This window comes from Vulpes lagopus, chromosome 23 (assembly GCF_018345385.1).
Source record: "Vulpes lagopus strain Blue_001 chromosome 23, ASM1834538v1, whole genome shotgun sequence".
NCBI lineage: Eukaryota > Metazoa > Chordata > Mammalia > Carnivora > Canidae > Vulpes > Vulpes lagopus.
This window is the reverse complement of record NC_054846.1, coordinates 49608629-49631223: the sequence shown is the minus strand read 5'-3', so window position 1 is coordinate 49631223 and position 22595 is coordinate 49608629. Positions and strand designations below refer to the sequence as shown.

Sequence of the window (22595 nt, the reverse complement as noted above, 5' to 3'; positions counted from 1 at the left end):
TCAGACATCGCCATGACCCCATGAGCTACCACTACTGTTTGGATGAGGAACTCAAAGCTCAGAGGTCAAGTAATTTTGTCAAAGAGCCACTTGGTGACGGAACCAGGATCCGAATGTAAGCTGCCTCAGAATTTGCGCTCGTTACCCAGCGCCATCCTGCCTGTGGCACATGCACACGCCACCCGACATCAAGGCACAAGGCACAGCTTTACAGACCTCTGGCCTCACAACCAGGGGGCGCAGTGACACAGTCTCCCGGATACCCGCTCCTCAATACACAATGCCCAGACTCCTGCCGCAGGCCCACGGAGATTCCAAGGCCCCTCCTGCGAGCTTTAGCTGAGTTCCCTGGGGGCCCTACCTGCAGGGATGAGGAGGGACAGGGTTGTGGCTGAGGCAGACTTGATCACTTTGTTGATGGGGCGAGTGGTGCGCTTTTCCACAGAGTCCCCGGAGAGCAGCCGGTGGCGGGCCCTGCGTACCGCCAGGTCACTGATGGCCTTGGCCGCCGCTCCCTCGGTCGGCTGTGGGGTCCCACGGCTTCCTCGGGTCTCCACAGCTGTGGGCCCAAGGGAGCAATGAACCATGCTATGCAGCTGAGCCTCCCCACCCTGCCTGCCTGCCGTATCCTCCATTTCAGGCCCTCGGGCCACCTGCGGGGCCACACCTGGGCTGGAACCGGAGCTCTGGCCAATGGGCTCCTCGTCTAGCTTCAGCCGCCGCTCCACTGTCCGTTCGGGGACGGGCCCAGATACCCCTTCTCCAGAAGGGGGTGTCAGAAGCCATGTACCCTCCTGCTGCTGTCTCCTGGGGGTGCTGCTGGCCTCATCAGGGCCCTCAGGGAAGCGAGGGGCATCCAGGAGGCCTGAGCAGCGGCGTCGCACCGTCAGTGGAGGGCTTGAATCACTCTCCGTGTGAGAGGACTCAGACACTGACAGCCGCTTCCGCAATCTGAGAGACACGAGGCCCAGGGTGAGACACAGGCAGTTTCCCTCCTCCAGCCTAGGCTCCCATAAGGGGTCACAAGGGTTATAAGTCACAGAACCTTTTTCCTCAGACATTCCTCTGAAGTCATGCTGTGATGCCCCCTCACTGCCACCAGTACTCCGCCCGCATCCAAATCCCACCCCCGATCTATAACAACCGATGGATGGGACGGCTGGGCTGCCCACCCAGGGTGAGCTCTGGGTGCTCACATCTCAGGGGAGCCAATCACCCAGCTCCGGTCTCGGCCCTTCAGCCCTGCCAGGCCATCAGAGCGGTCGTCCTTCTCCTCGCTCAGGCTGCGCTTGGTGGGGGCTGGAGCCCGGCACTCCTCGAGCAGTGAGAGCCGCTCCATGCTACTATACACCTGTAGGCACAGGGTCTGTGCTGGGGACAGGCCCCAAAGGCCACACCTCCCTTCTGACACCCAGGAACTGGAACCAGTTCTCCCCTTCCCTCTTCCATACCAGGTGACCCTTCAGGGCCTGTCAGGCCGGAAGGGCGTCTGGGTATCTCATTTGCAGGTCCGGCCCCATCCCCTGCTCCTCCCAGCAGCCCCAGCCTGTGCCTGCTCTGTCGCACCTTACTGAACCTCGGAGAGCACGAGGAGAACTGGCGGATCTCCAGGCAGCCATCCTCACTCGCTTCGTCCTCGTCCTCAGAGTCCACGTGCTGGTAGCGCTCTGAGCGGGCTGGGTCAGACACGCAGGACAGGTACCCTCAGAGCCCCTAGGGTGCCTCCTTAGGACCCTTATCAGACCTTGCTCCTGATGCCAAGTTCAGGGGCACAGGTATTTCTGGGCAGACAGGTAGGATCCCCACTCCTCCCTGTCCCACCAGTGGCCTTACTGTCAAAGTAGCTGGTGTCATCTTCTGATTCCAGTTGAGGAATAAATTCAGCCTTCTGGCGAAGAAGTCCTGTCCAGTCCAGACCAGTAAAGAATGAGTGCTGCTTCACCTCAGTGGCACTGCCTGTAGACAGGAAGGGTGTGGGCAAGGGCTCGGGGTGAGCTGCGTGGAGTCCAGGCCAGCAAGTCCAGTGAGAGCCGAGACCTCAAGAGGCCAGGCCTGAGGCCTCAGCTCCAGCACCTTTCTTCTTGTGCCCACAGGAGCAAGGCGGTCTCAGGATCAGACACGCTGTCCACACCTGAAGCCCCAGCTTCCCAGATACATGGACTCAATCTCCCTCTTCCCTCTTCCAAGTTATGAGAAAGGTCAGTGGGGCCTGTCTTACCTGTCCCCAGTCTCTCCAGAGGGTTCTGGTGGAGCAGTTTAGATGTGAGGTCCTGGGCATCTGGTGGCAGTGCATCATCCCCCTCAGGCCACACAATCTCATCTGAAGAGTTGGGGGTAAGAGGGAAGGAGTGGGTTAGAGGGGGGCCTCTGAGGCTGCAGGTGGAGTGGGGAGATAAAGAGGAGGGTCCCAGGATAAGATATGGGGAGAGAGGCCTAGAGGGCCCTAGAGCCCCTGAAAGCCTTGCCTGGGACCAACTCCTTAAGTTCTATAGAGTCCTGACCTCCTAGGGGGTCTACACACCCTCCCCCATGGGCAGCCCTGGGATCCAGGCCTTCCCGTCCTGAAGCTCTAGCTTAGCCTGGCTTTACGCTTTAGACACTAGTACCCTCACACAACCACAAACGTATACTCATAGGCCACACACACACACACACACACACCCACACCCCACAGGCACATTCATGTCCATATGGGAGAGACATGAACACAAACAGAACAAGCCCTGGGTGACAGAGTACACTTGTACATACACATGCACACATCTAAGGGGCAAGCATACACAATTCAGAACAAGAACTCATAAGCCTCACAGGTGCATGCATAAATCATATTTGTGGATCCAGACTCTGTCTCCCCAGTGTGCCAGGGTGATGATACCTACCACTGATCACTTGCCCAAAGAGCTCTTCCGGAGTATCTCCAAAGAAAGGGACGCAACCCACCAGGAACTCATACAGGATTATGCCCATGGCCCACCAGTCCACTGGCTTCCCATAGCCCTGACGCAGGATCACCTCAGGTGCAATGTACTCCGGGGTCCCGCATACCTGGGCACAGAGAAGCCAGGCTGGCTCAGCATACTGAGGCAGCACACTGGCGTGACAGCCGAAGGGGTGGGGATATTCCCACCTCTGGAGAAGAAAAGTCTCTGAATGAAGACTCAGCTTACTTTGGGTAAAGAGCAAGATCAATAGGAACCCATGGTATCAGAGTTGGAACTGTTGGTTGGGGGTAGTTTATGTATTTTCTAATGAACCAAAACATGTAATTCTATCCTGGAACAACCACTCCCTGAGCCCTCAACATCTCTTTGTGGCATCAAGTTCCCACACCTGGCCTCAGCCCTCCAGTCTCTCAAAGGACAGATCCTACAGTCACAGGACTATGACAGGGACTTGCAAACAGTCACCAACTGAACTGTCAAATCAGGGAACATCCAGAGGCTACTCTCAGGAAGCTTGGCCACAACCCAGTGGAAACTTGGAGCTGTGTTCCAAGAACAACAGGCTTCAGAAGAGCCTTGCCCCTGCCTGAGGCCAGGAGGTTCAGGACTAATCTCTTGTTAGTCTCTGAGAGTAACAATGGTTATATGACCTATTTTCCCCAAACCCTGAGGAAGGAGATGATTTTGGATTTATATCCATATGATTCTTGTGGCCCACCCCATTTACCAAACATCCTACCTATCTCAGTGCCTCCTTGGAACCAAAAGGTGGAAAAGATAGGAATTCCCATCTTAACATCTAGCTACAGAGTAATAAACGTGTGGCCCCTCACCCTTATTCTCAAGTCTGAAACTCAACCCCCAAGGTCTCAACCATCCCTCCTCACCTGCTTGTCCAGGAACTCCCGGGCATCCTTTTCAATGTGGCCCTCGTACAAGTTTGTGGTCAGGCTCATGAGGCCAATTTTAGAAAGGCCAAAGTCAGTAAGCTTGATGTGCCCCATGGATGTAATCAGGAGGCTGGGAAATCAGACACACAAGTATGGGGTTATTTCCTGGAGTACTGATTTTAGCATATGTCAAATTGTGCCACTCAGCCTTCTACAGGCTCCCATAGGGCATAACAGGGTAGCTTCAGCAGGGAGACCGGCAGCTATGAAAGAAAAAATATCTCTGGCTTCGTGAGGACTGCATTCTGCATGAACAGCCAGCCTGCCTTTTGCCCATTCCCCCAACTCATCAATGTTTACTACCCTCAGCTGTATTCTGGACTGGGAACAGGGACCAGCCAGCTGGGGACACTTTGTCCACAGAGCAATCAGGCTCATTCCAAGGCTGCAGCCACACCTAGGCCCCTCTCCTCCCTGGGTGTCTACAGTACCTAGCTCAGGGTGAGGGGAGAGGGGCCCATAATCTTGTTCTATATCCACAGGTGGTTTTCTAGAAGGGTTGGCTGGGAGAAACTGAGAGAGGATCTCACAGAAAATGGTCTCTTTCTTCTCCTGTCACATATTCACCCTGAGTCATTTCATTTCATGACAAGGGCTTCACCCGACTGCCCCTTTATTCTAGGATTCCCAAACAGCATCTAACTTCTTTTATGAGCTCTGTGCCCACTAACAGCCCAGATGTCTTACAAGCACCGTGAACTCAACCCTTCCAAACAGAGTCATACCTAACTGGTCCTCTCCACAGAAAATGATTTTTATCTCTGAGCTCTGTGAAAAGTACTTTATTGATTATTTATAAAGATATTCTGGCTCCTGAAACGTCTTAAAACAGAGTAACTAACACAACAAAATAGGTACTATTATCCCCATTTTAAAGGTAAGGACAGGAGGCTCTGAGGTTTGATTAACGGATCCAAGCTCAAGGAATTAACAAGTGGTCATCTGAACTCAGGTCTGTCTAGTGTCAAAGCCATTTTCCACAACAGAGGCTTATCCCCATGCACTAGTCCTGACGGGGAATCTGGAAGATATCCCCCACTCCTGCTCCCTTCTTCTCTCCTACCTCACCCCTACCTGTCGGTTTCCTTTCTACTTCCTAACAGTATCCCCTCTCTTCCGCATCCTGCAGGCACAGTTGGTTTGGGCTTGGTCTACTGCAACAGCTTCACCATCTTCCCGCTGGCAGAGTGCTCTTTCTAAACTTAAACCATAATCTGAGTGTGCCATTCTATCATATACTTTTGGCTAACAGGCCCTCTGAAGACTTGCTAGGACCCTTTAAAATAAAACCCACTTTAAAAAATAAATAAATAGGGCAGCCCCCGTGGCGCAGCGGTTTAGCGCCGCCTGCAGCCCAGGGCGTGATCTGGAGACCCTGGATCGTGTCCCACATCAGGCTCTCTGCATGGAGCCTGCTTCTCCCTCTGCCTGTGTCTCTGCCTCTCTCTCTGCATCTCTATGAATAAATAAATAAAACCTTTAAAAAAAAATAAATCCTACTTTACAAAATGACTCTTGATAACCCAATCCCTGCCTCTCTCTCTAGCCTTACCTCTTACTACTCTGACCAATTAACAATCTCAGTCTCCGGATACTGTACTGTAGTCCCTGGATCACATTTTCTGATACTTGTGCACCTTTTGCAAACCCTGCTTTGGAAAGCTCCTCTCATCTTTTCCCATCTGACCAATGCCTTCTGAGAAGTAGCCTATATGCAGATATTTCTGTTTCCCATACTAAAGTTCTATAGGTCAGGGATTATTTTACAACCCAGATTATAGGGACGCCTGGGTGGCTCAGTGGTTGAGCATCTGCCTCCGGCTCAGGGTGTGATCCCAGGATCTGGGATCGAGTTCCACATCGGGCTCCCTAAGGGGAGCCTGCTTCTCCCTCTGCCTGTGTCTCCGCCTTCTCTCTGTGTCTCTCATGATAAATAAATCTTTTTTTAAAAAAAGACAACCCAGATTATAGCACTTGGCCCAGAGAGGTCAGTAAATGTCAGAACACTTGCTCGGCCATTCTCCTAGATGCCGATTCTTCTGTTCCTGCTTCGTTCCCTTAGATGAGCTCCTAAGTGACTCTTACATGACTCTTACAGGTCTTATGATGCCACTGCCAGAATGGCTAGCAATGGTCTTTGCATTTGGGATGATCAGGCGCTAGAGTAGTAGGCCTAGATAGAGACCCACATTAGCACTGTTTTCTGGCAGCCATTCTGGGATAAATCCAAACATGCTATGTCTGCCCCCATTTATCTATAGAGACCCAAGAGGGAAACCTTGGACAAGGGACCCAGAGAGGGGGCGTACTTGTCAGGCTTGAGGTCACGGTGCACGATGCCGTAGTTGTGTAAGTATTCCAGGGCTAGCACGGTTTCCGCAAAGTACAGACGCACCATGTCCACGGGCAGGGCCCCAATGTTCTTCAGCAGAGTGGCACAGTCTCCTCCTGTAACAAGCCCAGAACAGTATGAAGGAAGGATCGAGTTCCCGACTCAGGATTGTCTCAGGCTTATAGTCTCCGAGGCCCTAGAAGAGAGAGCCTCATGGAACACCCTGGTGCTAGAGACTGGGAATCTAGTTCTTATGCTGCTGGTCTGGGTGCAGAGTGTGGAGAGGAGTCGGCAGGAGGTGAATCTGCCAATGGCTGTCAAGGCCACTGTTCAGGCCAGAGGGTAGGAATCTGGCCTCCATGCCTGTCAGGGGACTTGCAGGGGTAGAGCAAAGTTATTTTAGGGTGGAAGTCCTGTATATAATGAACACATCTGACTGAGACTTCAGCATTTTGTCCACTTATGTCCTTCCTGTTGACTAGCCTTTGGTTTTTGAACAAGGTAACCTTGTGAACCTCCAGCACGTACTCTCTGAATTAAAAGGAGAGTGTTGTTCAGTTTCAACTTTAAGACTTAAGCAAAGTGTCTTTGGAAGCTGTACGCAGCTGCCATCTCTCCCCCCAGGTGCCCCACTATGCTCTTCTACTCCATCCCCAGAGCTTCTGTGTGGCCTTAAGGGGTGTCCCCTTCACAAGCCATTAGTCAGGGAAATGGCATTTCTTTTTTCTGAGGGTCCATTTGCAGTCCTCCCAGCATGCAACCCTGGGCTTGTGTGGCCTGCTATCTCCTTTGTTCCTGCCTGGCGCCAGCAGTAGAGACCATCCAGGCTTTGGGGTGCAGGATTCTACAGCTGTTGGGCTGATACATCTTGTCCCAGAAAGCCTGTCTTTGCACCTGACATGGGCAGCCTCATGGCAGCTACTATTCCAGAAGCCTCTCCCTGTGAGGGGCAGGGAGCCTTGTGCCCACCGTGGCCAAATGGTCTCTGAGATCCTAAGGCAGAAACCAATGCCAAAGAGAGATTGGGAAGCTGGGCCCTGAAACTTTACTCCTATACAAAGCTGTTGGTCATAGCTCAGGGCTAAGCCTCACATTGTGCCTTGGTCTCCCTGCCAGGCCACCTTTCCCACAGTACCTTCAACATACTCCATCACCATGCACAGGTGGCGCTTGGTCTCAAAGGAGCAGAACATGCTGACCACAAAGGGGTTCTCAGCAAAGGTCAATATGTCACGCTCCACAAAGGCCTGCTGGATCTGGTTCCGAAGGATCAAGTTCTGCTTGTTGACCTTCTTCATGGCAAAGCGCTGCCGGGTGGACTTATGCCGCACCAGGAATACAGCCCTGGGAAACACAGTCCATCCCATCTCCCATGGACCCTCAGCACCTGGGCTGTGCTCCCCACCACCCAGAGCTGGGGTGTCCAATCACACCCTATAAATGCGCAGACCAAAGGAACAGGTGTGTGCTTATCGATGAGAAGGATCTGGGCCCCTGCCCACAGAGCTCTTCAATTTCCCAACACACTAATCCTGAGGACACAGTTCAGTTCTCCCCCAGAGCTCAGGGAGAGGAGGAGTGCTACCAAGAGGAGTGAGGACCTTGTCAAGAAAGGAACAATGCTCAGATGTCAGAGGACCGAACTCCTGTCTCTCCAGGAGGCTCTGGGGACGGAGAGGGTCTATCCTGAGCATGTGCTGCCCAGAGGATCAGGTATCCTACACTTCTAGAAGGAAGAGCCCAAGGGCTGACTTAGCTCCAATCCTGGCTACACCCCAAGCCCTGCCTTTACCCATAGGCGCCATTGCTGATGAGTTTAATAGTTTCGAAGTCCTCCTCAGAGGGCGTCCTTTTAGATGTCACAGATGCCCCACGGCCCTGGAAGACAAGAGCAAAGGCAAGAGGCAAGCGTGCTTCTTAGAGCCCACGTGCTGGGGAAGCCAGAGCCCACATGCTGGGGAAGTCAGCACCTAGTCCCGCTGCAGCCCCCACCCATTCTTCCCAATGCAGGAGCTGAATGACTTCTGAGATAGTAGGTGCTACCACCCATTCCTCCCCCCCACCTTCACACATCCTTTCAAATAGGACTCGTGGTCCTTTGGTCTATAGGGCCCAGCCTCCAGGATTGGGGCAGAAGCTCAAGATCTTTACCTCAACCGAATCATCCGTCTCTGGAGTGTCAGGACTGTCATAGCTGCTCAACTGGGCCATTTCTAGAAATAAAGCAAGGGCAGAAGAGAAAGGTGTGCGCAGCAATGTCAGGCATCTCAGCAGTCCACTCACATCACATGACAGGTGCATGCAAGGTAGGCATTAATATTTCCTGCATCAGTCTGGGGTGCAGGTACAGTCCTGTGGTTCTATCCTCAGAGCAGTCACAGCTTTTGGACTTGTTTCCCAAATTACATTGCCACTCCTATCTCTAGAAGTCCAGTGCCATTCACAAGGTCTGGCAAATTCTAAAAAGCTTCCCTCAAATTTAGGACAATTCCTGGAAAACAGGGCCCAAGGTTGGGCTACTGGTCCCCATCCTGCTTCACCGTTGAGGTTGGGAAGCAGGGAAGCAGGAGCAGGATGACTAGAGACCAGTGACTTAGAAGCCCACGCTCCACAGGGGCATAGTGTGAATGGAGATATCTGCTGAAGCCCTGGGTCAGGACCACACCAGAGTCACAGGAAGACTGGTAAGGGGGCTCAAGAGGAGGTAAAAAGGCAGAGGAGGTGATCATTTTTGAAAATGTAATTGCAGTCCTTTGCTGTTGACCTCTTCTGACATTAGGCTCTCAATCCAACCCAGCTGGGCCCATGGCAGTTCAGGTTGGGTCACACCAGGCGGATGTGAACCAATGTGAAGGAGGGGCTGCACTGTGACAGAGAACACTGGGTTCCTTTGATGGCCCTGAGGCCTCTGCATCGTGTCCATGTCCAGTCTAAGCCTCTTCTTCTAGTGGCCTTCCCGTGGTTAGAGCTTGTTGGCTACGGCACGTCTGTAGCCACCAGGGAGTATGCTCACCCTCCAGCGGATCCCGTGTGAGGCCCAGCTGACTAACGATGTAGCGGGGAATGTCACATTTAATCCCTTGTCCCTCTTTGGCATGGCCCTCGGCTGCTTCCAACAGGTGGTAGAACTCTTCCGGGTCAAACTCCTGTGCCAGGAAAGGGAGGCAGTGAGTGGTGAGGGCTACAAGTGAACGCCTCTTTGATTTTCACAGCACATACTCAGGAGGATGAACAAGACTTTTTCTTTATGATGGGACACTTGCCACCAAGCACCCAGAAGCATCATGAATCGGGGATCGTAAGAATGGGGACAAAGTTGTCTTCCAGGTCAGCTCCAGATCAGACCTCCTAAGCATAGGCTGTCTTCCTGACAATAAGAACCAGACTTTTTGGTTTCAAGATGGCTCAACCTATTCATCTGGTCCAGAGCTCCTGTGAGCCAGATGGTATTGTCACACATAAGCGCACACGTGTACGCATGCCTGCCTTCAGATGTTTACCAAGCACCCCCCATGTGCTAAGGGCTGGAGAGCCATGTGGACAGCACAGCACTCTTTATCTATCCGGAGCACAGAAACATGAGGGTTCCAGTCACTGGGCACCTACTAAGTGCCACAGCCTGGGCTAACCCCTGCTAACACTTCTATGACCTCAGTGAGGAAATCAAGGCCCACAGAGAGGCACTGACTTGTTCTCTTGCACCTTGGACTCACCTCAGTGGCAACACTGTTTGCAGGACCATAATTATTATTTCTAGGTCTCCATGCCTCCTATACGAGGCACTACAAGACTAACTCCACTGCAAAGGGAGCACCTTAGGATCTGACACTCTGCTTTGTTCATGTCTGTGTCCCCCCCAGTGACTGGTATGAAGTAGGTGCTCAGTAAGGTGCACCCTCATGACAAAGTGAAGCACTCGACTTGTGCTGACCGACCTGGCCTGTGCTCCTGACCATCCAGACCTCCACTCTCCTGGGCCCTGCTCGATGTGAGAGGGCCAGGCTGCTACCCCTCAGGACCAGCCATTTTCCTCACAGGAGCTTCTCTGGGCCCCCATGCTGGCATATCATAGTCAAGTAAGGACTTCAGCAGCAGAAATGACAGTGGTGCTACCAGTTTTACTGTTAGCAGGAGACTTCCCCTATGTGCCCACCCCCTCCCGACCCTCTTGGGAGCCCACTCACCAAACATTCCAGGAGTCGAGCTGGGCGGGCGATGACAATCATCAGCTTCTTCACCAGCTGCATCACAAAAGCTACTTCTGAACTCTCTGAGCGCTCATGAGCCTGCAGAGAAGACAAAGGTTGGTTAAGTAATCCCCTGGCACAGTGTGGTTGGGCTAATGCAGGACTGGGCTGAGCAGAGCTGGCTCTAGGGAGAAACAATTGGGTGGTACAGAGACTTTTGAAAAGGAGAAGGCCAGTGCGCTGTGAGAGGGAGCTTTAGGACTCTATGATACTAGGGAATGTCACAGAGACATGTGGCTTTACCTGTTTCTCCATCTAGACCCCAGTTCAAGAGGCAACTCTCAATGGAGCGTTCACTGTTCACTTCCCACCCCAGGCAGAATGTCAGGAATAGAAAGACTTCAAAGCAGGAGTGAGGCGACCAGATAGGTATTTTAGAAAGATCACTCTGGCTGTAGTGTGGACAGTGCACTAAAGAGCATAAGCCTAAAGCAGGAAAATCCATTAACAGGCTACTGCAGTTAATGTGCACGAAAAAGGCATAAATCAAGGCAGGAGGAATGGAGAGAAACAGCTTGGGGCTATTTACAATGTAGATGACTGAGCAGACCTGAGGGTTGGAAGCAGCAAGAGAAGGGTACTGCAACTACAATTTTAGGGAAATTTCGGTGAACCCACAAATGAAATAAATACAAGAATGTAAGTAGTTCAGGTAAGGTAGGTAGAGAGGACTTGCAGAGTTTGAGGTACCTATACTAGATACTTTCTTGGGTATTCACTCAGCCCGGGAGCCCTTTTCTTTTTTATGGAAACTGCTATGACGTCTAGGAGCTACATTTGTATCGTATGGCTGCCCCTTCCATCCCACCTCCAGCAGCTCACCCATGTGGATGACTCTCCTAGGACTTTAAAAATGGATTGAAAGACAACTGTTACTATCTGTGTGACCAAACCATACAATCTCCTGGCGGGTGAAAAGGGCCGGTCACATCTACCAAAGGGATTGAGCTAAAGCAGCACAGAACAGAAAGGCATGAGAGGAGAACGACCACTTCCCGAGCTTTCCACAGCTTCTGGTTTCTGGTTACAGTTCCTTAGGGCCAGGCTGCAGTCCTGCCTTCAATTCTCTAAGACCCACTCTTTCATCATTGTAATGAGCTTCCCCTTCCTGCTTATACTACTCCTGCATGGGTTTTCTATTATTTGCAACCAAACAATACTAACCAATCTGGGAAAAGTGGAGGAGTTTTTGTGAAGCAGCCCGCAACATGGATCTGGAGCTAAGAACAAGGAGGACAAGGCCAGGAGGGCGTCCTCAGTGTGTGGATGACAACGGAAGACACGGAGATGAAGCTGCCAGGGAGAGTGTGAAGGAAGGCGGAAGAGGAGAACCGACGCACAGAGTGGTGCCCTGTGGGACACCAGCATTTAGTACTTTTATTTATTTTTCTTTAAAGTGGGTTTAGGGATCCCTGGGTGGCTCAGCAGTTTAGCGCCTGCCTTTGGCCCAGGGAGTGATCCTAGAGTCCCGGGATCAAGTCCCATGTCGGGGTCCTGGCATGGAGCCTGCTTCTCTCTCCTCCTGGGTCTCTGCCTCTCTCTCTCTCTCTCTCTGTCTATCATAAATAAATAAATAAATCTTTAAAAAAATAAAGTGGGTTTATTTTCTGGGGGGGCAGTTAACCTCTATTACCTAACATGGGGCTCAAACTCACAACCCTGAGATCAAGAGTTGTATACTCTTCCAACTGAGCCAGCGAGGTGCTCCCTAAAGCAGCTTGAACACCAGCATTCAAGAGATGGGCAGAGAAAGAACTTGTGAAGGGTCAGCAAGACTGTAAGACTTGAGAGATCAGTGTCATGACTCCAAGCAGGGAGAAAGGTCCAGAAGAGGGATTCATGGTGTAGAGCTGTGAAGACAGATCAGGATGGAAAGAGAGCACGGGACCTCTTTGGCAATTGGTCAGTTTGTTCCTTGGTGACTTTTGCCTGAAACAGTTTTAGTGGGATGGTGGGAAGGGAAAGTAGAAGGCAGAAGGCTGAGCAGTAAACAGGTTAACAACCTGTTTCTTTCCTAACAGGAAAGAAAAATAGCAAATAAGGACTAATTAAAAAAAACTGGTGATGAAATGAAGAGAGAGGCTGGGCACTTGATGAAAACTCATTTATTCTTCAAAGATTCAGCCCTAACATCAACTCTGTGGACCGTCATCTAAGTCCTCTGCCTATACCCCCCTCAAACCCATGAGAACAGGAAGTAACTGCTCCCTTTCCTATGTTCTGTTTGCTCATACCACAGGGTACCACATGTTGTTTTATAATTAGTTGCCTGTTTCTACAGCTACACTGTAGAGCCTTGTAAACAGAGAGACTGTGTCTTTTTTATCCCTTATGCACCAAGACTAGCATAGTGCCTCTTACATAACTCACGTCAATGTTTGTTGATAAGTGTTTGAAAACACGATCTTAGGCTCTAGAATAAGACAAACCTGGGTTTGGGTTCTAGCTCTGCTACCAAAAAATGGGTTACCTTGGGCTAACCTAACCTTTTTTTTTTCTTTTTTTAAAGATTTTATTTATTCATGGGAGATGCTGAGAGAGAGAGGCAGAGACACAGGCAGAGGGAGAAGCAGGCTCCCTGGGGGGAACCCAATGCGGAACTCAATCCCAGGACCCTGGGATCATGCCCTGAGCTGCAGGCAGACGTTTAACCACTAAGCCACCCAGGTGTCCCAAACCTAACCTCTATTAAATTTTTGGTTTCTTCAACAATAGATTTAGAGAATAACAGTACCTTACTTACAGTGTTGTTGTGAAGATTAGATAAATTAAATGAGATCATGTATTGTCTAGTATGCACTCAGTGCTCTATAAATGATAGTGACTTTATTAAAATATTTTATTAATTTATTTGACAGAGAACATAAGCAGAGGGGGAGGGCAGAGGGAGAGGAAGAAGCAGACTCCCCACTGAGCAGATAGCCCCTTGCGGGGGCTCAATCCCAGGACCCTGGGACCATGACCTGAGCCAAAGGCAGCTGCTTAACCAACTGAGCCACCCAGGTGCACCTATAGTGGTTTTATTTTAAATGTAAATCTCACCATGTCATTTTCCAAATTAAAACCGCTCAATAGGGCAGGCCGGGTGGCTCAGCAGTTTAGTGCCTGCCTTGGGCCCAGGGCGCGATCCTGGAGGCCTAAGTCAGGCTTCCCTCATGGAGCCTGCTCCTCCCTGCCTATGTCTCTGCCTCTTTCTGTCTCTGTCTCTCAATAATAAATAAATAAAATCTTTAAAAAAAAACACTCAATAATTTCCCCATTGCCTTCATGATAAGATCTGAGCTCCTCAGACACTTCAGCCTTTGCCCTCCTGCTCTAACTTTTCAAATTCATCTACTAACTTTTCCCCCCTGCAGGCATCCTTCACCTATTCCTGCCAAACTAGTCTCTGCAATTCCTGGAATGTACCAAGTTCCTTTATACTTCTCCGAGTGGCTAGTGCCAGCTCCTGGTGGGCAGACGGACCATAAGTGGTTGTCACTGTGTATCCTTTATTTATTGTTCTCATGATACATTTACTGTTTACATTTGTTTTGTGGCACACAGGTCTGTAAACATTGCCTAAGATATCTGTATATAGCTTGGGCTTTGTAGCTTTTGCTTATTCAAAATTCACATGTTAATGACTTACCATGGTGGTCTACTTCGGGCATTATGTGGTTAAAAAAGAAAATACTTCCCCTCAAAAAACTTTTTAACGTGGAAACAATACATTTCACAGAAAAAAAAAAAAAAAGGAAAAAAGAACAAAAAACTGTTTCCTAGGTCTGGTGAACTCCTACCTACTCGTCAAGACTCAACTTTTCCCGAACCCTCCATGAAGAGTTAGTATATTCTCTGTCCTCAGAACAGACCTCTATTATTCAGTGCTCATCAATCACAATCACTTTAATACACAAAAGTGAGATAATTCATGCAGAGGACTCAGTGTAGCGTCTGGTACACAGGACACTTAATAGATGATAGTTGTTCCTTTCACTTGTTGATGGGTCTGAACCCCATTCAACAGTGAGGTTCTTGAGCTGAAACCTGCAATGAAGATTTTTCTGCATCCCCAGGGCCTAGCAAATTAGGGAACAGATGAATGCACTGACTCCATATTCAGTGTTTTGATTGCACCAAATAGCCAGCTCCCAGAGGGCCATGAGTCAGGAAAATGCCTGAAGGTTTTGGGCAAATGCTGACTTTAGCATTTCAGAAGGTCATTTTAGATAAAGGAGCAAACTAGGAAATCACTCCACCTTGATTCTTTACCTGATGCCACAATCCCAGATTCCTAGCCACTGTTAGAAAGTTATTCTCGAACAGAAACAAAGAGTTGCTAGGGATTTGCATGAGAATTTAGTTTGCTAAAATCATACTTCTACAATGTTCAAATTTAAGTATTTCTCCTGAAATCAGAAAAAAAAAATTTGTACGAGGAAGCACTTTTTGATCTATTAAATCAAAACTTTCCTCATTGTAACTCTTGCCTACTTGGTTAACAGGCCTTTGAGAGGAAAGGGCACACATCTGCCACCTATTATGTACGAGAAATCTTCCAATATTTGACAGCAATGATCATGGTCATCTTTAGTTATCTTTCCCTAGATTCAACTGTTTCCTAATTAAAAACAAAACAACTCCCTGCTCCTAATTTCCAGACTCACACACTGAAGTCCTATTTGATCATTAGCTCTGGGTTCTCAGCTTAGTTGGTACTATACCAGAGCAAGGTCACATGTCTGGAGGTAATAGGGGTCTAGATTAGGAAACACTCTAGTGCTTGAAGGCATACATGTCCTCCCCACTATACTTATGGTATAATACAGGGCAACTGTGATTTGAGTGGGAAGGCAACTGACCACCTTAGCGTAGAGGCTAACAGGAAAGCAAACCCTGGAGCAGGAAGCAGTGCTTGGGAACTCACTCACCTGGGTGGCTCAGTTGGTTGAGCATCTGACTCTTGGATTTGGCTCAGGTCATGATCTTGGGGTCATGGGATTGAGTCAGGCTTACGTCAGGCTCACAGTAAGAACAGAGTCTGCTTGAGATTCTTTCTCCTTCCCTCTCCCTCTGCTCCTCCCCCGCCACTCGCACATGCGTGCACTCTTTAACATAAATAAATAAAAATCTTAAAAGAAAAAAAAAAGGTACTCACTGTATACTCTGGTCTTGACCATCTCTTGGTTACTTTATCTCTAGCCTCCCAGAGAAGACTTTTCACAACGGGGAAGATCAGGTCTCTAAACACCTAAATCCCTACTACCAAACTTCTCATTACATAAATACAATGTCAGCAAACAGATAAAAGTATAGTGCACGCCCCAGTCTGTTTTCCTTTGGCTGAGCAGAACCAGTCTGAAGGTTCTGCTTACAACAGTATTTCCAACTAGAAGAGAACCCACCACAGTCACTGAGGCCACTTTTAGGCTTTGGGTCATAAACTTAGATACTTATGAATAAAAAAAAAAAAGATACTTATGAATACTACCAATGTTGGAGCCTCAGGTAGAATAAGTGGAATCAGAAAAAAAGCAGGCTTCTCTTGTAATGCAGGGGACTGAGGAGGAACTGAAGGGGGTGGGTCCTGCATGAGCAAGGAGGTGACAAACTGGCTGAAAAGACTGGAAACACCATTAATGCCTTTATCTTAGCTTGGAATAAATAACCCACTACCTCATGGAGCATTTACCAGAGTTCCAGCACAAGGATACTCACATCTTGTAGAAGTTTCTCTAAATTCTCTTGAAGTTCATAGAAGTAGTGTGATGTAATGAGACGATTCCGAGATTTATCCAGGCAGTCTCGGGCCATCTCAATCACCTGATGATGAATAAAGCTCAAGGTTCCATCTGCCAAGGGCAACACGCTATCTGGAGTGTTGGAGGAAATGAATTCTGCAAGACGCTCTTCCATTTGTGCGGTGGCCTGCAAATAAAAGCAGGAAAAGTGACATATTCCTTCTAGTTCCAGCTCAGTTGGAAGCTCAGCCTGGACTAGTAATAGCCTGAAGATTGGCTCTGTGATCCTGGTTTCCTGATGCTGCATTTGGGGAACTTGACAACTGGACACATGAAAAGATCATCCTTAAGTCAAGTCTAAATATAGTCAAGGGGCACGTAGGTGGTTCAGTGGGTTAAGGGTTCAACTCCTAGTTTCGGCTCAGGTTGTGAGATCGAACCCTGCATGGGGCTCTCTGCTCAGTGGGGAGTCTGCTTCCCTTCCTCTCCCTTTGCCCCTCCCCATGCTCCTGTGCTCTCTGCTCTCTCTCGCAAATAAATAAATCTTTAAAACAAACATAAACTGTATAGTCAGGGCCCTCTATCATCTGGCCTTATCTGTCTCCCCCCGCCCAATCCTTGGATGGTATGCTCATTTGCTCTGAGGACCTGGAAGTGTTTGCTGCTCTCCCCCTGTAGCATGTTGCTTCATACCTGTTTATGCTGTTCCCTGTGGGTTCACCTGCCAGGCCTGCCTGGAAAACTCCTATCATTCCTTCTAATCTCAGTTCCCACATCATCTGCCACTCCTCTGGGAAGTCTTTGATTGCTCCAGGCCAACTAGGGTTTCCTTTCCTCTGTGCTGCCACTGGCCCTCCCAATTGTATAAACCTACTGTATGAATACTGCTGCTTTCTAAAGACTTCTCTGCAAATTTCAATTCAGAGAGAATTTGATTTATCTCAGGATCTTCTTGCTTGACCTTAGGGCCCAACTGGACGAAGCAGATGCTCAGAGAGTGTTTGTTGAAGGTGTGAACCTGCCTCCTCATGGACCTGGACCCTCAGCAGAGCAGAACAGGAGTCTGGCTCAGAAGCCTCTTGGGAACCTAACTGCACAGTTAGGCCAAGTGATAAATTACACCAGTCAACAAGTTCCTAGCTGCCTATTTAGGACTAGGTCTTCTTTGCTTTGCCACCAGGTGGCAACTTCTGATTTCCAATTGGGTTTAGGGGGGTGTGTTTCAGATATTTTCACCATAAGCATTTTTGCCACAAACATTTTTACTGCACAACTAAATGGCCATAAGGCAATTTTGCTGTAAAAGAAAATAATAACTGGTTGACAGCGTTGTTTGACAGTTTCATTTCATTTCTCCAATGATGCAGAATTCCCATTCATCATCTAAATCTTAGCCTTCATGACAGTCTATACAGTGGCTCAGAGTTTTGAATCCATATGCCCTATAGAAATTTGGAAGGTCTATAAATGGACATATGACAATATGCCAAGGACAAACAAGAGCATGGAAGGCTTTCACAATACAATACACAGCTTAGTTGTAAGTATGTATCCTCATGGGACACCTGGGTGGCCCAGTCAGTTAAGTGTCGGACTCTTGGTTTTGAAGCTCAGGTCGAAATTAAGACCGCATCTAGCTCTACGCTTGACTTAGAGTTGGCTTGGGATTCCCGTTCTCTCTCCCTCTGCGTCCCTACCCCTGCTTGTGCTTTCTCTCTCTCTCTCAAATAAGTATTTTTTTAAGTTTTATTTTTTTTAAGTTTTTATTTATTTGACAGAGAGAGAAAGAAGGCAAGCAACAAGCAGGGGGAGTGTGAGAAGCAGATTTCTCATCAAGCAGGGAGCCCGATAGGGGACTTCATCCCAGGACCCTGGGATCATGACCTGAGTCGAAGGCAGATGACTAAGACACCCAGGGGCCCCTCCAGTTTAGTGCCTGCCTTCGGCCCAGGGCGTGATCCTAGAGTCCCGGGGATCAAGTACCACGTGGGGCTTCCTGCCTGCATGGAGCCTGCTTCTCCTTCTGCCTGTGTCTCTGCCTCTCTCTCTCTCTCTCTCTGTGTCTCTCATGAATAAATAAATAAAATCTTTAAAAACACACACACACACACACAAAACCATACTCTCATAGAGAAACTGACATTTCTTTTTTTGAAGATTTTATTTATTTATTTGAGAGAGTGAATGAGAGCAAGAAAGCATGAGCGGGGGGAAAGGCAGATAGAGAAGGAGAGGCAGACTGCCCATGGAGCAGGGAAGCCTGGTGCTGGGCTTGATCCCAGGTCCCTGGGATCATGACTTGAGCCGAAGGCAGACCCTTAACCAACTAAGCCACCAAGGCGCCTCTAGAAACTGATACTTCTCTTAAAGAAGGATGAAACTTTGGTGAAAAAAAGAAAAAGTGTGATGTTGAACAAGAAGATGAATCTACAGATAAAACCAAAATACATAATACTAAGACCAAAAGACTTTGAAGACAAGTGCTTAGGTACAATGAACAAAATAAAATCAGTTATTTGTGCTATATTGCCATGAATCTACACTATACATTTTAAATGTATTAAAATATTTTATATTTTGCAATAGCCTTTATATAAATATAAGGAGGAGGAAGAAACATGTGAGGTGCATTTTAAACACTACACACTCCTAATTTAATAATAATTTATGATAAATAAACTTTATTTAAATTCAATTTAGTTAACATATATTGTATTATTAGTTTCAGGGGCAGAATTTAGTGTTTCATCAGTTGCACATTGCTCATTACATCAAATGCCCTGGCCTCCTTAATCACCCAGCCTTATATTTATTAGGTGTTGTCATTCTAGCATTGCATGTGTTTAGAGCCTGCTTTCAGCACAGGGTTTGATCTTGGAGTCCCAGGATTGAGTCCCACATAGGGCTCCCTGCATGGAGCCTGCTTCTCTCTCTGCCTGTGTCTCTGCCTCTCTCTCTCTCTCTCTCTGTGTGTGTGTGTCTCTCATGAATTAATAAAATCTTTTTTTTAAAAAAGGATACTGCATTTTGTCAAATGCTTTTTTTTTTTACATCTATTTAGAGAATTATATGGTTTTTGTCCTTTCTTTTATTAATGTTCCATATCACACTGTTGTCTTGTGAATGTTGAACCACCCTTTGCAGCCTAGGAGTAAATCCCACTTGGTTATGGTAAATAATCTTTTTAATGTACTTTTGGAGCCCAGTAGCTAGTATCTGTTAGAATTTTTGCATCCATGTTCACCAGGGATATTGGTCTGTAATTCTTTTTGGTGGGGTCTTTTTCTGGTTTGGGGATCAAGGTAATGCTGGCCTCACAGAGTTTGGACGTTTTCCTTCCATTTCTCTTTTTAGTTTATTTATCTGGGGGTGGGGAGGGGAGAAAGAGAAAGAGAGAGAACAAGCAGAGGAGAGGAAGGAGAATCCCTGCTGAGCAGGGAGCTCAATGTGGGGCTCAATCTCAGGACCCCAGGATCATGACTTGAGCCAAAGGCAAATGCTTAATTAATTGAGCCACCAGGGACCCCTTTCCATTTCTTTTTTTTTTTTTTATTTTTTATTTATGATGGTCACAGAGAGAGAAAGAGAGGCAGAGACACAGGCAGAGGGAGAAGCAGGCTCCATGCACCGGGAGCCCGATGTGGGATTCGATCCCGGGTCTCCAGGATCGCGCCCTGGGCCAAAAGCAGGCGCCAAACTGCTGCGCCACCCAGGGATCCCCCCTTTCCATTTCTATTTTTTGAAATAGTTTCAGGACAATAAACATTAATTTTGCTTTAAATGTCTGGTAAAATTCCATTGGGAGGCTATCTGGCCCTGAACTCTTGTTTATTGGGAGATTTTTGATGACCATTTCAATTTCCTTGCTGGTTGTGGGTCTGTTCAGGTTTTCTATTTCTTCCTGTTTCAGTTTTGGTAGTTTATGTTTCTAGGAATGCATCCATTTCTTCCAGATTGCCTAATTTGTTGGCATATAATTGATCATCGTATTCTAATTGTTTGTATTTCTTTGGTGTTGGTTGTGATCTCTCCTCTTTCATTCATGAATTTGAGTCCTTCTTTTCTTTTTGATAAACCTGGCTAGAGGTTTATTTATTAACTCTTTCAGAGAACCAGCTCCTAGTTTCGCTAATCTGTTCTGGTTGTTACTTCATTGATTTCTGCTCTAATCTTTATTATTTATCTTCTGCTGGATTTAGGCTTTATTTGCTGTTCTTTTTCCAGCTCCTTTAGGTATAAGGTTAGCTTGTGCATTTGAGACTTTTCTAATTTCTTGAGAAAGGCTTGTATTTCTATTTACTTCCCTCTTAGGACTGCCTTTGCTGCATCCCAAAGGTTTTGAACAGTTGTTTTCATTTTCATTTGTTTCCATGCATTTTTAAAAATTCTTTAATTTCCTGGTTGACCCATTCATTCTTTTTTTTTTTTTTTTTGACCCATTCATTCTTTAGTGGGATGCTCTTTAACCTCGAAATATTCGAGTTCCTTCCAAGTTTCCTCATGTGATTGAGTTCAAGTTGCAAAGCATTGTGGTCTGAAAATATGCATGGTATAACCTCAGTCTTTTTATACTGGTTGATTCACTATGTGATGTATTCTGGAGAATGTTCCAGGTGCACTCAAGAAGAATGTGTATTCTGCTGCTTTAGGGTGAAATGCTCTGAACATATCTATGAAGTCTATCGGGTACAGGGTGTCATTCAAAGCCCTTGTTTCCTTGTTGATCTTTGGCTTAGATGATGTATCCATTGCTCTGAGTGGGGTGTTAAAGTCCCCTACTATTATTGTATTATTACCAATGTGTTTCTTTAATTTTGGTACTAATTGGTTTGTATATTGGCTGCTCCCAAGTTAGGTACGTAAAGATTTACAATTGTTAGATCTTCTTGTTGGATAGACCCTTTTGTTATGCTATAGTGCTCTTTTTCATCTTGTCACAGTCTTCAGTTTAGAATCTAATCTGTCTGATATGAAATGGCTACACCAGCTTTCCTTTGATGTCACTGGCATGATAAATGGTTCTCCACCCCCTTACTTTCAATCTGGAGATGTCTTTGGGTCTAAAATGAATCTCTTGTAAGCAGCATATCAATGGATCTTGTTTTTTATTTATTTTTTATTTTTTTAAAGATGTTTTACTTATTTATTCTTGGGGGGGCGGGCAGAGACACAGGCAGAGGGAGAAGCAGGCTCCATGCAGGAGCCTGATGTGGGACTCGATCCCGGGACTCCAGGATCAGGCCCTGGGCCAAAGGCAGGCACTAAACTGCTGAGCCACCCAGGGATCCTGGATCTTATTTTTAATCCATTCTGGTATCTTATGTATTTTGATTGGAGCATTTAGTCCATTTACATTCAGAGTAGTTACTGAAAGATGAATTTAGTGCCATTGTATTACCTGTAAAGTCAATGCTCCTATAAATTGTTTCTATTCCCTTCTGGTCTATTGTTTTTTTTGTGCTCTCTTTGCTTACAGGATCAACTTTAATATTTCTTGCAGGGCTGATTTAGTGTTCACACATTCCTTTAGTTTTTTATTGTCCTGGAAGCTATTCATCTCTTCTAATCTGAATGACAGCCTTACTGGATAAAGTATTCTTGGCTGCATATTTTCCCCACTTACCATGCTGGATATATCAAGGCAGTTCTTTCTGATCTGCCAGGTCTCTGTGGATAGGTCTGCTGCCAGCCTTATATGTCTACCCTTGTAGGTTAAGGACCTCTTATCTTGAGCTGCTTTCAGGATTTTCTCTTCATTTTTGAAATTTGCAAAATTTCACTATTATATGTCAAAGTGTTGACCTACCTTTAACTGATTTTGAGGGTGGTTCTCTGTGCCTCCTGGACTTGAATGCCTGTTTCCTTCCCCAGAGTAGGAAGTTCTCAGCTATAATTTGTTCAAATAAACCTTCTGCCCCTCTCTCCCACCCCTCATCTTCTGGGACCCTTAATATCTGGATATTATTCTGCTTCATGGACTTGCTGAGTTCTCTAAGTCTCCCTTTGTGATTCAGTCATTTTCTTTCTCTCTTCTTTTCAGCTTCCTTATTTTCCATCATTTTATCTTCTCTATCACTGACATGCTGTTCTGCCTCACTCATTCTCATTTTTATAGCCTCCATTTGGGACTGCATCTTGATACTACCATTTTTAATTTTGGCCCAAATAGATTTTAGCTATTTTATTTCTACAGTAAGGGATTCTAAAGCGTCTTCTATGCTTTTTTCAAGCCCAGCTAGTATCTTTATAATCATTGTTTTAAATTCTAGTTCAGACATATTACTTATACCTGTATTGATTAAATCTCTGGCAGTGAATATTACCTTCTATCTTTCTTTTGGGGTGAATTTCTCCATTTCATCATTTTCGTTAGAAAAGAATAAAAGAGAAAAAATAAC

At 47.1% G+C, this 22595-nt stretch overlaps 1 protein-coding gene across 12 annotated transcripts in view; it reads right to left on the bottom strand.

Annotated features, from left to right (window-relative positions):
* The window catches only part of MAST2 (microtubule associated serine/threonine kinase 2), a 217768-nt gene that overhangs the window by 3487 nt on the left and 191686 nt on the right, over positions 1–22595 (bottom strand). For 8 of the 12 annotated variants that reach the window (XM_041738473.1, XM_041738474.1, XM_041738476.1 and 5 more), the window contains 16 exons: positions 16175–16384; positions 10412–10513; positions 9241–9373; positions 8379–8440; positions 8020–8105; positions 7363–7571; positions 6205–6343; positions 3833–3965; positions 2883–3048; positions 2219–2320; positions 1834–1956; positions 1567–1676; positions 1197–1351; positions 668–951; positions 483–559; positions 217–361 (listed from right to left, as the gene is read on the bottom strand). In XM_041738473.1, coding sequence (XP_041594407.1) covers positions 217–361; positions 483–559; positions 668–951; positions 1197–1351; positions 1567–1676; positions 1834–1956; positions 2219–2320; positions 2883–3048; positions 3833–3965; positions 6205–6343; positions 7363–7571; positions 8020–8105; positions 8379–8440; positions 9241–9373; positions 10412–10513; positions 16175–16384 — 2236 coding nt within the window. Of the gene's footprint in view, positions 1–216; positions 560–667; positions 952–1196; positions 1352–1566; positions 1677–1833; positions 1957–2218; positions 2321–2882; positions 3049–3832; positions 3966–6204; positions 6344–7362; positions 7572–8019; positions 8106–8378; positions 8441–9240; positions 9374–10411; positions 10514–16174; positions 16385–22595 lie in introns of all 12 variants that reach the window. The other 4 variants (XM_041738478.1, XM_041738482.1, XM_041738483.1 and 1 more) reach the window with 1 other exon arrangement.